Source organism: Salmo trutta, unplaced genomic scaffold (assembly GCF_901001165.1).
Source record: "Salmo trutta unplaced genomic scaffold, fSalTru1.1, whole genome shotgun sequence".
Classification (NCBI taxonomy): Eukaryota; Metazoa; Chordata; class Actinopteri; order Salmoniformes; family Salmonidae; genus Salmo; species Salmo trutta.
Window position 1 is genome coordinate 123,580 of NW_021822741.1, and position 14,571 is coordinate 138,150.

General features: G+C 40.5%; 2 protein-coding genes across 2 annotated transcripts in view; both read right to left on the reverse strand.

The window, feature by feature from the left end:
• Positions 1-14,571, reverse strand: part of LOC115184117 (sialoadhesin-like) — a 161,367-nt gene that overhangs the window by 94,570 nt on the left and 52,226 nt on the right. The window lies entirely within an intron of this gene.
• Positions 422-3,411, reverse strand: LOC115184118 (uncharacterized). Its single transcript, XM_029745109.1, has 5 exons — positions 3,058-3,411; positions 2,801-2,891; positions 2,623-2,677; positions 2,293-2,528; positions 422-543 (listed from the first exon to the last, which is right to left on the reverse strand). The coding sequence occupies exons 1-5, from the start codon at positions 3,233-3,235 to the stop codon at positions 462-464; spliced, it is 642 nt and encodes a 213-aa protein (XP_029600969.1). The 5' UTR covers positions 3,236-3,411; the 3' UTR covers positions 422-461.

Here is a 14,571-nt window from a genome sequence, read left to right on the forward strand (position 1 = left end):
TGCCAGAGGCAGTTTGGAACTTGGTAGGGAGTGTTGCAACAGAGGACAGGCGATTTTTATGCGCTCTGCACTACCACTTCACCGCTGTGTGGCCTACCGCTTTGCGGCTGAGCAGTTGTTGCTCCTAGACATTTCCACTTCACAATAACAGCACTTACAGTTGACCGGGGCAGCTTTAGCAGGGAAGAAATTTGACAAACTGACTTGTTGGAAAGGTGGCATCCTATGACAGTGCCACGTTGAAAGTCACTGAGCTCTTCAGTAAGGCCATTCTACTGCCAATGTTTGTTTATGGAGATTGAATGGTTGTGTGCTCGATTTTATACACCTATCAGCAATGGGTGAGGCTGAGATAGCTGAATCCACTAATTTGAAGGGGTGTCCACTTTTGTATATATAGTGTACAAGGTTTTTGTTAAACTTTTTGTGTTCAGGTCTTCTTGGTTCTGGGTTTGTTGTGTTCAGGTCTTCTTGGTTCTGGGTTTGTTGATTCTACTGTAGATCTCAGAGCGGTCCTCCTCAGCTGCTTGTGCCGCCACAGGTCTGAAGAGAGAGAAACAGAAATTAAACAGAATCCGCATCCCAACTCAGGTCAAAAGGAGTGCACTAAATAGGGAACAGTGTGCCATTTGGAACACAGAGAGAGAAAACTTCCTAAAAATCACTCCCTCATTATTGTCATAGTAATTGGCTTGAGATTTCCATTGTTGGGTTCATAGTTTAAGGATATAACATCAATAGTGGCCACTAGGGGTCAACTGTTTTGCTTATTGATGACATCTCCTACAAAAAGCAGCAGCATATGAATGACATTAGTGCAGAATATGGTCACCGGGTGGCAGCTATGAGGCGGTTACATTTCACAGCAGCTTATTGCACATCCTCATCCTGTTTCTGTTGTTGAGGCATGAATGACCTTAATGCAGAATATGCATTACTGATGACATCATCATTGTTTACTCCTCCAATGAGCATATGGCCGTAACTACATATGAGAACACAGAGGTTTGGAGCTCGTAATTGTTTTCTAATTTAAAACTAATAATAATAGCCCAATACAAATATTGTACACAATAAAGAAAATGAACTACGGATCAACATCTAAATATCGCTCCCAGCGTTGGTCAAAGCTCAGAACGCTTATATTCTTGATCTGACTATTAACGCCTGCCTCTTTGTGAACGAATGGAATCATGAACTGTGGTTTGTTTGTTATGTTCTCCTGCATCCCCTGGATTTGCCTCCCTGATTTGTCTTTTTAACGGCACATTCACCATTTTCTCAGAAGGATAATAATTCCCCTTCTCGCGGCACAGGCCGAGGGCGACGTGAAACGAACTACCCCAGGCTGCAGGTTGCTCTGCTAACAGTGTGTTTGCCAGATGCGGGACAAAAGGCAATTTTTAAAACAGTCCTGTATTGTCTAAAGAAATCCCCCAATAAAAAATCCCTCTCAGAGAATGAGTGCACAGCTGGTAAATAGTCTCTTATAGATACATACTGTATGTCAGTCAGTCAGGTTGGAGGGATAGCTGCAGCAGAGACTTCTATTCTATTGCAGTAACATTGAAGGGTTCTGGTTAGTATTACTTAGCCAGCTAGAAGGATGAAGTAAGAAGCTAACGTTAAACGAAGCCTACCTCAGCAGGAGCAACAAATACGCTACTAAGTCCTTTACAGAGAGTAGGCTACCGAGACATACAGTGATGTGGTACTTAGTGGAGAGGCTGAGGCAGGCTGCAATGCAGGTGGAAGTAGAGGAGACAGAGAGAGAGAGGAAGCAAACAGAGGGAGAGGTTTTTACAGTGGTTCAGAAACTTGGGGTCGCGGACCCATATGGGGTCCCCTGAGAAAATATGTACTAATCTAATCAAACAATTTAGGAACATAAAAAAAATCTGTTTCAATAGGAACATCTCCACAGGACCTATCCTGCCTGTCGTCCTACATTAAAACGCTATCAACATGCAAACAATACAGTTCTAAAAATGTCACACGTATTTTTCTTCTTCTGTGATTAGTGTGTCAGTGTGAATAATTTCCCATATTTCCTCCCTTTCAGGTGTATAACATTACAGCTGTATAGCTAATAGGCTATGTGTTTGTAGAGGGACTGAGGTGAATTAACCTACAGCAGCCAAGGTGATAATGCCCCCCCCCCACACCACCACCAGCAGCAGCGTACTGGACATCCAGATTTGGTTGAAAACAAGCAAACTTCTCCTTTAATGCTGTGTATTCACAATGTTCTAGTATTGACTCTATGTTGTTGTAATGGCAGAATATGCTCACTTGGGGGCAGCACTGGGGAGGTTGAATTTCACAGCAGCGTATTGGAAGTCTTCGTCTTGTTTCTGTGCTTGAGGCAGCTGGACGGTGGAGTACAGAGGCACTTCCTCGTATTTGGCGCGAGAGAAGTGGACGCTGGCGTAGTGAACATCATCCTGGTCGTCTGTGGCTGCTGTCTGTGCTGCAGTAGGGGTCATGGCCATGCTTGAGATGTTGTCATACACTGGACTAGAGTCTCCCTGATGGGGTGAGAGGACAGATACCATGAGGAGTGTAAAGTCCCACTAAGAATACACAGTCATCACAGTCATCTTCTGATTCCAACAGGCTCACCTGTCTGTTGTCTGCTGTGTGTCTTGTGTCAGAGGTGGATTTGGAGGCCTTCTTCCTGTTTTATAAATGAATGAATGAATTTATTATTGAAAGAATGAATGAATCAATGAACAAATTAAGTTATAAAAAAAGTCATAAAAAAGTGTTACAGTGAAATAATATTTAAAAGATCACTCACCTGAACCACATGAGTCCAGAGAGACAGAGGATGAGAACCAGAACAACCACTATGATTCCTACAGCTGCATTCATAACTGAGGTCTGTTTCCCTATAATAAAATATGGATGATATGAGTACAATAGTACAATATTTGTTAACTGATCTAATCTCAAAGTATATATAATTCTAAAATAAAGTATGATAAGCCAAAGTATAATTATTAATATCAGATTTAAATGTAATTTTGTATTGAAGTATTGAAGATGAAAGTTCACCTGGTAAACTGATCATCAGAGCTGTAGAGTTCATAGATCCTCTTCCATTCCAGGCCTCACAGTGGTAATGTCCATTGTCCTTAGACTTGAACTTACTTATGTTGTACATCTGTCCAAATCCATTTTGAAAAGTCTTATTTTGAAAGTACCAGGTGTATTTGTCCAGGTGGGTTGGCATCACTGCTGCAGGTCAGAGTCACTGAACTGCCCTCCACTATGTCACCAGAGGGACTGACTGACACTGAGGTGTTCTTTGGGTCGTCTGGTGGACAATATGTTACAACAGTGTTTTAAATAGTGTTTTACTTGTTATTGAAATATGAATTTAAATGTGATCCTCTGATCAAAAGATGAGGTTAGATGTACTAACACTGAACGTCCACAGACACAGAAGAAGAGTTGAGACGTCCATATTTATTCTCAGCCCCACAGTAGTATTCTCCTCTGTCCTCAGAGCTGATGGTTGTGAAATTGTATGTCTTTTCAGATCCTGTCAGTGAAGCTCCATTCTTCTTGTACCAGGTGTATTTATCCACAGGTGGGTTGGCATCACTGCTGCAGGTCAGAGTCACTGAACTGCCCTCCACTATTTCACCAGAGGGTCTGACTGACACTGAGGTGCTCTTTGGGTCATCTGGTAAAGGAGCATTTGTCAGAGGGGTAGGACAGTAGTATATTTACGACAGTAGTATATTTACAAATTATATGTCATGTCAAAATAAATGATCTGTTAATATCAGAGAACTATCTAAAACTCTAACTTACACAAAACGTTAATAAATACACATTTGGAGATGTTATGCTTTAGGACTTATGCATTTAATTACAATTGTTTTGCAACCTTATCATTCAAACACTGGGCTGTACTTTACTCACATTTCACATCCATGTTTATGGTCCTAGACCAGTCTGTCCCCATCTCATTCTGGGCCTCACAGTAGTACTCTCCACTGTCAGATGACTGGATTTGATTGAAGACATGCTGTGGTCCTGTCATACTCTGATAGTCACCTCCATTCTTCTTGTACCACCAGGTGTAACTCTGCACAGGAGGGTTGGCATCACTGCTGCAGGTCAGAGTCACTGAACTGCCCTCCACTATTTCACCAGAGGGACTGACTGACACTGTGGTCTTTGGGCCATCTGATGTAAAAGACCAAACATTTTATCAAATTAATATTAACAATAGTAAAAATATATATTTTTGTTCTGTAATGATTGATAAAGTAAGACCTTTCTCTTTTGCCTGAATGCATGATACTTGCTGAGTAGAATACGGTACTATTGTACTGTACTCACACACTGCAGGAGAGCTGAGACCATTGTGGCCTTTTACAGCACAGTAGTAGCTGTCTGCATCCTCACTGATGATGGAGTACATGGGGGAGGAGTTATCTTGTACATTCTGTCCATTCTTGTACCAGATGTAGGTGGGGTTGTCAGTCAGAGTACAGGTGGTGCTACAGGTCAGTTTCTTCTGTCCCTCTGCAGCAGGAGTCACCTTCACCTGCAGACCTGAAACAATATGTATAAAACCACATACACCTCTGTGTTAACAGGATGGTTCATTTATTTTCTCCTGTAATTCAATATGATTTACAGTTGTATCATACAGTGTAGTATTACCTGTGACAGACAGAGTTGTTCCTGAGAAACTATGACCCCATTCAAAGTTGTATGTTTTAAAAGTGAAGCGATACTCAGCTGAGTCCTCCTCTCTCAGATCTGAGATTCTCAGGGTGAAGGGACCTTTATATGTTCCAGTGTGCTTCACACGACCTGCATACCCTGGGTCTCTGGTTAGGTCTTCAGGTGTCGACTTATCACTTCTAAACCAGAATGTTGATGTGGTGGAATAATAACCAACATAAGTACAGGATATGTCCACTGTTGACCCCTTCAAGACACAGATTCTCCTCTTGGTGTAAGTAACTCTGTAGCAGCTCTGACCCTGAACACCTGAAACACAGTGACATAACAAGAGATCAACTGGATTGTATTCTCAGTTCTATCTAGAAATACTAGAAATTCTCATAGTGAAACCAACACACACACACAGGTTAAACAGTATTTTCAATGATTAATTAAATAAACACTCACACACTGCAGGAGAGTGGAGATACTCTTGGCCTTTTACAGCACAGGAGTAGCTGTCTAGAGCATTAGGGAGGACTGAATAGGGGGAAGTGTTGTCAGTTACTATCTGTCCATTCTTGTACCAGATGTAGGTGGGGTTACCAGTCAGAGTACAGGTGGTGCTACAGGTCAGTGTCTTATACGCTGAAAACTGTTGAGGAGTCACCTTCACCTGAAAACCTGAATTAAAGGGGAGTAAAAACAGAGAACATCATTTAGAATGAATGATTCATTTCATGACTCTTCAAAACTGTATAATGTGCTGTGCAGTGTTACCTGTGACAGTCAGAGTACATACATCTATGACATTGTCTGTAATTTCTATGTAATGATGAATATTGAAGTATTACCCTTCTCATTGACTTTAAATGATTGGTACTTCCTAAGTAGAATACTAGTTTCATTCATACTCACAAACTACAGGAGAGTGGAGACCCTCTTGACCTTCAACTGCACAGGAGTAAATGTTCACAGTAGAATCCCAGACCACCAGCATATTACTAGAGTACTGCTGGGAAGTGGGCTCATCTAGACGTTGTCCGTTCTTGTACCAGATGTAGGTGGGGTTGTCAGTCAGAGTACAGGTGGTGCTACAGGTCAGTGTCTTCTGTCCCTCTGCAGCAGGAGTCACCTTCACCTGCAGACCTGAAACAATATGTATAAAACCACATACACCTCTGTGTTAACAGGATGGTTCATTTATTTTCTCCTGTAATTCAATGATATACAGTTGTATCATACAGTGTAGTATTACCTGTGACAGTCAGAGTTGTTCCTGGGAAACTATGACCCCATTCAAAGTTGTTTGTTTTAAAAGTGAAGCGATACTCAGCTGAGTCCTCCTCTATCAGATCTGTGATTCTCAGGATGGAGGAACCTTCATTTCTCCATGTCTTTTTGTCAGTGTATTTCACACGACCTGCATACCCTGGGTCTCTGGTTAGGCCTTCAGGGGTCGACTTAACACTTCTAAACCAGAATGTTGATGTGGTGGATTTATAACCAAGATAAGTACAGGATATGTCCACTGTTGACCCCTTCAAGACACAGATTCTCCTCTTGGTGTAAGTAACTCTGTAGCAGCTCTGACCCTGAACACCTGAAACACAGTGACATAACAAGAGAACAACTGGATTATATTCTCAGTTCTTTCTAGAAATACTAAAAGTTCTCATAGTGAAACCAACACACACACAGGTTAAACAGTATTTTCAATGATTAATTAAATAAACACTCACACACTGCCGGAGAGTGGAGATCCTCATGGCCTTTAACAGCACAGGAGTAACTCTCTGTTTCAGAAGTCCAGAAAGTGTATTGTTGGGAAGTGGGCCAATAAAGAGACTGTCCATTCTTGTACCAGATGTAGGTGGGGCTACCAGTCAGAGTACAGGTGGTGCTACAGGTCAGTGTCTTCGACGTTGCCGACCGTGTTGGAGTCACCTTCACCTGCAGAGCTGGAGTAGATAAACACATTAAAACCCTGAATCACCTGTTCTATAGTTTAGTCACATGTGTCATGACGTTGGCCTGTGGGTAAGGTTTATGACCCCCCCATTAATACCTTTCTCCCTTCCCCTCTCTTTCTGACCCTACTGAAGGACTGTTGAATAGCTTTGTTAAATATAGAGAGTCTGGGAACATCAAACAAATGGGGGAAAGGAACCATATTTTGGTAATAAATCCAGTTGAAAATATGCTTTGGAACTTAATGAGTATGGATGTCAGTTCGGTTGTCATCTGAGACATTATGACTGATGACAGGACGACATAAACTGTACCTGGGAAAGTATACACCCTCTAGTTATCAGAGTCACATGGAATTGTTAAGCAATTGAAATGTTTGATATTGAAATTGTTTGTTAGGAGATTACATTTAATTTTAGCTTCCAAATGAGAGAATTGGGTTTTCATAAGAAAGTGCCCTGCTTAATCAGTGGCCCGCCCCTGTGAAGAGAAAGGGGTTATAAACGATGAAACACACCCTCCTCCCCTCGCCACTATATAAGACAATGACACAATGTAACCAGGGTTCCACTACGTGAGGTCTGCAGCCTCTGCGTTATAAGGACACGCATGTCAAGTACAGAACTAAGCAAACCTCGGCATGAGCTTTGGTGGCGAATGGTATGAACTTTGAGGTTATTCACTACAGAAGTGATACTTCCTAGCCGTTGAGTTAGCAGCGGCCGCTGTAGACGTGGGCTAGGAAAGGACGAACGACGGATCCAGTCTAACAACCACAGACGAAGATACCACCACGTATCCACTTTACCAACATTGACATTCTTCCGAGGACAGGAAGATCTGTTGGCCAACCCGGCCAGCATCTACGACCAATCTACCGAAGCGCAGCTCAGAGTAAATATTTATTGCATTTTCCTTTTCCAAATGGGCGGTAATTTAGAATGCATAAGATAATGTATTTACGATAGCATAGCTGCTGTTTCTTTGTTCCTAAGTCTTCCCGCTCTTTCATTTAAGCCAACCCCCTTCCTTTGTGTAACAAACGTCGGCTCCGTCCACCAGGGACGTTTTCTGTATGACATCATTTGTATTCTGTGTATATGTAATTCTGTGTGATTAGTTTAGGTATTTAGTAAATAAATAATTAAACCCAATTTTGTATTGCTGATTCAACTTGTTAGCCAGGGTTCGTGAAGATAACCAAGAATTTACAACTTTCATTATGAGACTGAAAATAAGATGATTAAGATGACGGCTATCGATGTAAAATATTACTAAGTATTTTAAGAGTTTATTCGGAAGATAACAGCTCTATAAACGTTCTTCCGTGGTGCCCCGACTTTCTAGTTAATTACATTTACATGATTAGCTTAATCAGGTAATATTAATTACAGAGAAAGGATTTTATAGAATAGCATGTCATATCAATTAATCCGGCATAGCCAAAGACACGACACATGATGCAAGACATTCTCAAACACATTTAATTCTTAAATCTGTTTCATATATACAAATCCAATTTCTAGACCTAAATGGACAGTAGATATTAATTGAACAGACTAGCAGTATAAAGCATGTTACTGTACCTGTTACAGACAGAGTGACTCCAGGATCGCCATAATATCTCCCTCCAGTCTGATCTGTTATAAATCTGAACTTGTACGTAGCTGAGTCTTTCTCTCTCAGGTCTGTGATCCTCAGGTTGTGACCATTCTTCTTATCCCCATGATACTCCAGACGACCTGCATACTCTGGGTCCTGACCTAGATCTTCAGGTTCTACACCAGTCTCCATTTTAGTGAACCAGAAGGTTGATGTGACTGTACCTCTGGGATATATGTAAGAGCAGGTCAGCTCCACTGTTGACCCCTCCAAGGTACAGATACTCTGAGTGGTGTAGGTCACACTCCAGCCATTCTGCCCCAGTACCACTGAAACACAGTCACACAACAGAATGGTATCAGAATGAAGACAAGGTCTGTTGGCTCACACTGAAGGTAGGGTTTGACCACACTTTGTTGCTGTAGTTGCTGAGTGTGAATGGAAACCACAGAAAATCATCACTCAGTGAGGTGTGAAAGATAACTATTTAAGTGAAGTGGAGACTCCAAACAGAACACACCAGAATAACATTATGATTCTTAACCTTTTATAAATGTCTGTAGATTGATAAACAGAGCAACTAAAAGATAAGAATGAGACCATACCTGCTACAGACCAGAGAAAGACCACCAACACACTTCCTGCTGTTCTCAAGGCCATTGTTGCATCTCCCACCCTGCAGTCTCAGAAACATAAACAACAACTCACTCTATAGCTGGTGAATAACTACATACAAACCATCAGGGGCAGCAGGTTGGGCTCTAGTCAAAAGTAGTGCACTCTATAGGGAATATGGTGTCATTTGAGATGCAGTATAACAACACATCATCATCACAGCCTTGAGTGGATGGCGTGTAAATAACATCATCATAATAGTTTGGTAATATGGAGTGTGTCAGCGGTATCGGCAGGTAGCATAGTGGGTAAGAACGTTGGGCCAGGAACTGAAACATTACTGGTTCAAATCCCCAACCTGGCAAGCTGAAAAAATCTGCAAATTTGAGCAAGGCAGTTACCACCAGCTTGAATGATAGCTTCTGTTCCCATGCTGTGAGGATAAACAGCAAGTCACACTTAGCTTTTATATCATCATTATATGATAGTGTCTGTATTCACAAAGTGTCTCAGAGTAGGATCTAGGATTAGTTTCCCATTTAGATCATAATTATATGGACCAGGAGGACCTGATCCTAGATCAGCACTCCAAGTCTGAGACCCTTGAGTACATGACTTGTGGCTAAAAACAAACAACTATATTTCAAGATATCAAGAGTACTTACAGATTGAAGGGGAGAGGTCTTGTACAGTGAGTCAACTGACTGGTAGTGAGTGGGAACTGCTAGTAAGTGTCAGTTCTGTGGTTGATACATATTTATGTAGTCAGAACACAAGTAGCTGATACAGAACTGTCCTTTCCTTCCTCTTTAAGACATTAACATGCATGACTACCAGAACAGCACGTCAGAATAGTGTTGACTATAGCCTGCTATTTGGAATGTTTATAATATCTTAGAATGTGTTTACTATAGTCTACTATTTGGAATGTTTATAATATCTTAGAATGTGTTTACTATAGTCTACTATTTGGAATGTTTATTATATCTTAGAATGTGTTTACTATAGTCTACTATTTAGAATGTTTATAATATCTTAGAATGTGTTGACTATAGCCTACTATATGGAATGTTTATAATATCTTAGAATGTGTTTACTATAGTCTACTATTTGGAATGTTTATTATATCTTAGAATGTGTTTACTATAGCCTACTATATGGAATGTTTATAATATCTTAGAATGTGTTGACTATAGCCTACTATTTAGAATGTTTATAATATCTTAGAATGTGTTTACTATAGCCTACTATATGGAATGTTTATAATATCTTAGAATGTGTTGACTATAGCCTACTATTTGTAATGTTTATTATATCTTAGAATGTGTTTACTATAGCCTACTATATGGAATGTTTATAATATCTTAGAATGTGTTGACTATAGCCTACTATTTAGAATGTTTATAATGTCTTAGAATGTGTTGACTATAGCCTACTATTTAGAATGTTTATCATATCTTAGAATGTGTTGCCTTGCCCCTCTCAGTTCTACATGGACCAGGTCAAAGGTCTATATATATTTTTATTTTTATTTATCTAAGCCTTATTTTACCAGGTAAGTTGCCTGAGAACACATTCTCATTTACAGCAACAATCTGGGGAATATTTAAAAGAGGGATGAATGAGCCAATTCAAATCTGGGGATGATTAGGTGGCATGAGGGCCAGATTGTGAAGTTTAGCAGTGGACACCAGGGTTAACACCCCTACTCTTACAATAATTGCCATGGGATCTTTAGGACACCCGTTTAACATCCCATCCAAAAGACAGCACCCTACACAGGACAACGTCCCCAATCACTACCATGGGGAATTGGGATGTATATTTTTTTAAACCACACAAACACTGATGTTTGTAGCAATACAAAATGCCACTGTCATTCTGTAACACTGACCTTGTCCCAAATGACACCCTAATCCCTTTATAGTGCACTATCTTTGACCAGAGCCCTATGGGCATGGAATGACTGTGTGTGTTTGCGTGCCCTCTCAACTTGATTGGCCTGCAGCCCTGTCAATAACCCTTAGCACCGCTGCTCATCCAACCAATCAGGGTACTTGGATGCGCTGCAGGACACCGCCTCCCCTCACCTTTAGTTAGTGCACGGCATTGTCAGTCTTGAGAAGAAGTGTATGTGTTGCTGACAGACTTTTGACATGCAGTTCCTTACTGAAGTGTGAGACCAGAGAATATAACCACACAATAATATAAAACATCTTCAAATGGTAACAGCTGTGTCTGCATGTATGTGGTGGTGGTGACCATCAAGAATAGAGTGACGGGCCTCAACACCATGTTCTGACCAGACAGCACTATAGTGGACAGAACCAAAACCACTCAGCATTAAGTACGTAGCGGGTCTCGGCATTGTCAGCTAACCGCTCAGACGAGATCCAGCTGGCTGTTAGTACATGTAAAAAAACGGTCTGGATGACCTCTACTAATCACTAGGTACTGACTCAGGAATGTGTGAAGGACCACAGGGACGTCAGAGCAAAGGGTTTTATTGTTGTCACGAAGTTGGTCCCTCTCCTTGTTCGGGCGGCGTTCGGCGGTCGAAGTCACCGACCTTCTAGCCATCGCTGATCTACATTTCATTTTCATTTTCATACAAGTTTTATACACCATTTTAAAGATTAACGTCTTGTTAATCCAGCCACAGTGTCCGATTTCAAAAAGGCTTCACGGCGAAAGCACACCATGCGATAATGTTAGGTCAGCGCCTAGCCACAGAAAACCACACAGCCATTTTCCAAAGAAGGAGAGGTGTCACAAAAGTCAGAAATAGCGTTACAATTAATCACTAACCTTTGATGATCTTCATCTGATGGCACTCCTAGGTCTCCATGTTAGACAATAAATGTTTGTTTTGTTCGATAAAGATCATCTTTATGTCCAAATACCTCCTTTTTGTTTGTGCGTTTAGTCCAGTAATCCAAATGCACAAAGCACGGGCACAAAGTCCAGACGAAAAGTAAAAAAAGTTCCATTAAAGTTCGTAGAAACATGTCAAACGATGTATATAATCAATTTTTAGGATGTTTTTCTCATAAATCTTCAATAATATTCCAACTGGACAATTCCGTTGTCATTAGAAAGGAAAGAGAACGAGCGTCACGCTCACGGCCACGCACGAGACTAAACTAATGTCTTTCAGCTTGACCACTTGAAACAGCTCTTATTCGATCCCCTTTCACAATACAAGCCTGTAACAACTTCTAAAGACTGTTGACATCTACTGGAAGCCTTAGGAAGTGCAATCTGACCGCACAGACACAGGATATTGGATAGGCAATCACTTAAAAAACTACAAACCTCAGATCTCCCACTTCCTGGTTGGATTTTTCTCAAGTTTTTGCCTGCCATATGAGTTCTGTTATACTCACAGACATTATTTTAACAGTTTTGGAAACTTTAGAGTGTTTTCTATCCAAATCTACCAATTGTATGCATATCCTATGGGCCTGAGTAACAGGCAATTTACTTTGGGCACGCTTTTCATCCAAACTTCCCAATGCTGCGCCCTATCCCAAAGACGTTTTAACTTTGTCATAAAAACGATTTAAAAAATCACACAAATGTATATTATGTGTATCATGTTACAGTACCATATGAAGTAATACAGTAATTCATATTTAGTCTCACAAGTCTGATTCTTTCAGACAGATAACATATAACAATGCACAAAGTGTGTGGTCCCGTGTGCCTCAGTTGGTAGAGCATGGTGTTTGCAACGCCAGGGTTGTGGGTTCGATTCCCACAGGGGACCAGTGCGGAAAAAAATGTTATGATATGTATGCTCTGTATAAGAGTGTCTGCTAAATGACTAAGATGTAAATAAATAGTTATGTAAAATACAACTGAACCTTGAGGCTTCCTACTTCAGATATACAACATTGTTGTCATCAGATTCTGAGTTTGTTTATACAGCATGGCTCAAGGGTTTGATTCCTGCTGGGACTACCCATATGAAGGATCTATGCACGCATGACTGAAAAAGTGTCTGCAAGATGGTATATATTTGGTCCATGGAGTATGAATCAAATTCTAGAGAGCTGGTTGTTATGGATGTAGAAAAGTTAAAGCTCACATCCTACACAGTATATATGTCAACACTAACAGGAAGGTGATGCTGACTCAGCATCTAAACCAACAACACTTACTGGCAGTGCAGAGAAGTAAGTGTGAGTTCTGTGGTTGATACATTTTAAAAGTAGTCTAGTCAGGATGTTAAGACATTAAAATGCAGAAATAACATGTCAGAAAATAGTTGCATTTGTTAATTTGAGGAGTGGGCCTACATGTTATAAAGAGGCTACATATGACCCATTCACATCACTCCTCCTCATCATCAAAGTGCTGCTGAAGGTTCCAGTGTTCTAGACTAGAGCTCTCCCTACTGGCATCTCAACATTACTGCAGCCCCCAGTACTGATGTCCTCATTCATTTGGGCAGTAATATGAATAAAATTAGTGTTCCATTCATTCCAGCCATTACAATGAGTCCATCCTCCTATATATCTGCCCACCAGCCTCCTCTTTTGTACAATACTGGTAGTAGCTTTATCTATCAGAGGCATCAATGAACATCACCACAACCTGCTGTATTGACTGTGTAGTCTATTGTAGTCTGCTGTCCATAAATTATGCAGTTTAGTAGACTCAACTATCCAAATCAATATACAGTCCTGTGTGCATATATTGTACATATGGGTGGTCCTGGTAACCAAACCCATAACGTTGCAGGTGCCATGTTCTACCAACTGAGCTACAGAGGACCATATTCTGTATAGTCTAATGTTTCTCACTTTGTCTCATGTTAATACTACTCCTAAACACAACCCACCATTACTGTGTCTCAGGTTTATACTACTCCTAAACACAACACACCATCACTGTGTGTCATGTTAATACTATTCCTAAACACAACCCACAATCACTGTGTCTCAGATTTATACTACCCCTAAAACTCTTACGAAGCATCCACTCAATCACTCTTACTTTAGGCCATTTTCAAAATGTCTCCACAAAAATCAATTTCTCTCCGAGCTCTTAAAATTGCATGCACAAATATTTATGTGAAACCACTTTTACAATGTACATCCCATCTTTTGTAGCATACAATATAGCTCAGTATTTGTCAAGGGTGCCAATAACTTTGGTTGTGACTGTTGTCGTGTCTTTGGCTATGCCGGATTAAGGGATATGACATGCTATTCTATAACATCCTTTCGCTGTAATTAATATTACCTGATTAAGCTAATCATGTAAATGTAATTAACTAGAAAGTCGGGGCACCACAAAAGAGTGTTTATAGAGCTGTTATCTTCCAAATAATCTCTGAAGACCTAGTAATATTTTACATCAATAGCAGTCAATATTTCACGTCACCTTATTTCAGTCTCATCTGAAAGTTGTAAATTCTTGGTTATCTTCACGAACCCTGGTTAACAAGTTGAATCAGCAATACAAAATTGGGTTTAATTATTTATTTACTAAATACCTAACTAATCACACAGAATTACATATACACAGAATGCAAATTAAGTCATACAGAAAACGTCCCTGGTGGACGGAGCCGACATGATGGCTGGTTACACAAAGGGAGGGGGTTGGGTTTGAGTGAAAGAGCGGGAAGGCTGAGGGACAAAGGGAGAAGCTGTGCTATCGTAAATACAGTATCTTATGCATTCT

Excerpts from the sequence above, each read along its gene's own strand:
- LOC115184118 (XM_029745109.1), bottom strand. The coding sequence starts at position 3,235 with ATGCCAACCCACCTGGACAAATACACCTGGTACTTTCAAAATAAGACT. Across the intron at positions 2,892-3,057 it reads TCTGATGATCAGTTTACCAG|GGAAACAGACCTCAGTTATG; the intron begins GTGAACTTTCAT and ends ATTTTATTATAG. Across the intron at positions 544-2,292 it reads CTCCCCAGTGCTGCCCCCAA|ACCTGTGGCGGCACAAGCAG; the intron begins GTGAGCATATTC and ends CTCTCTCTTCAG.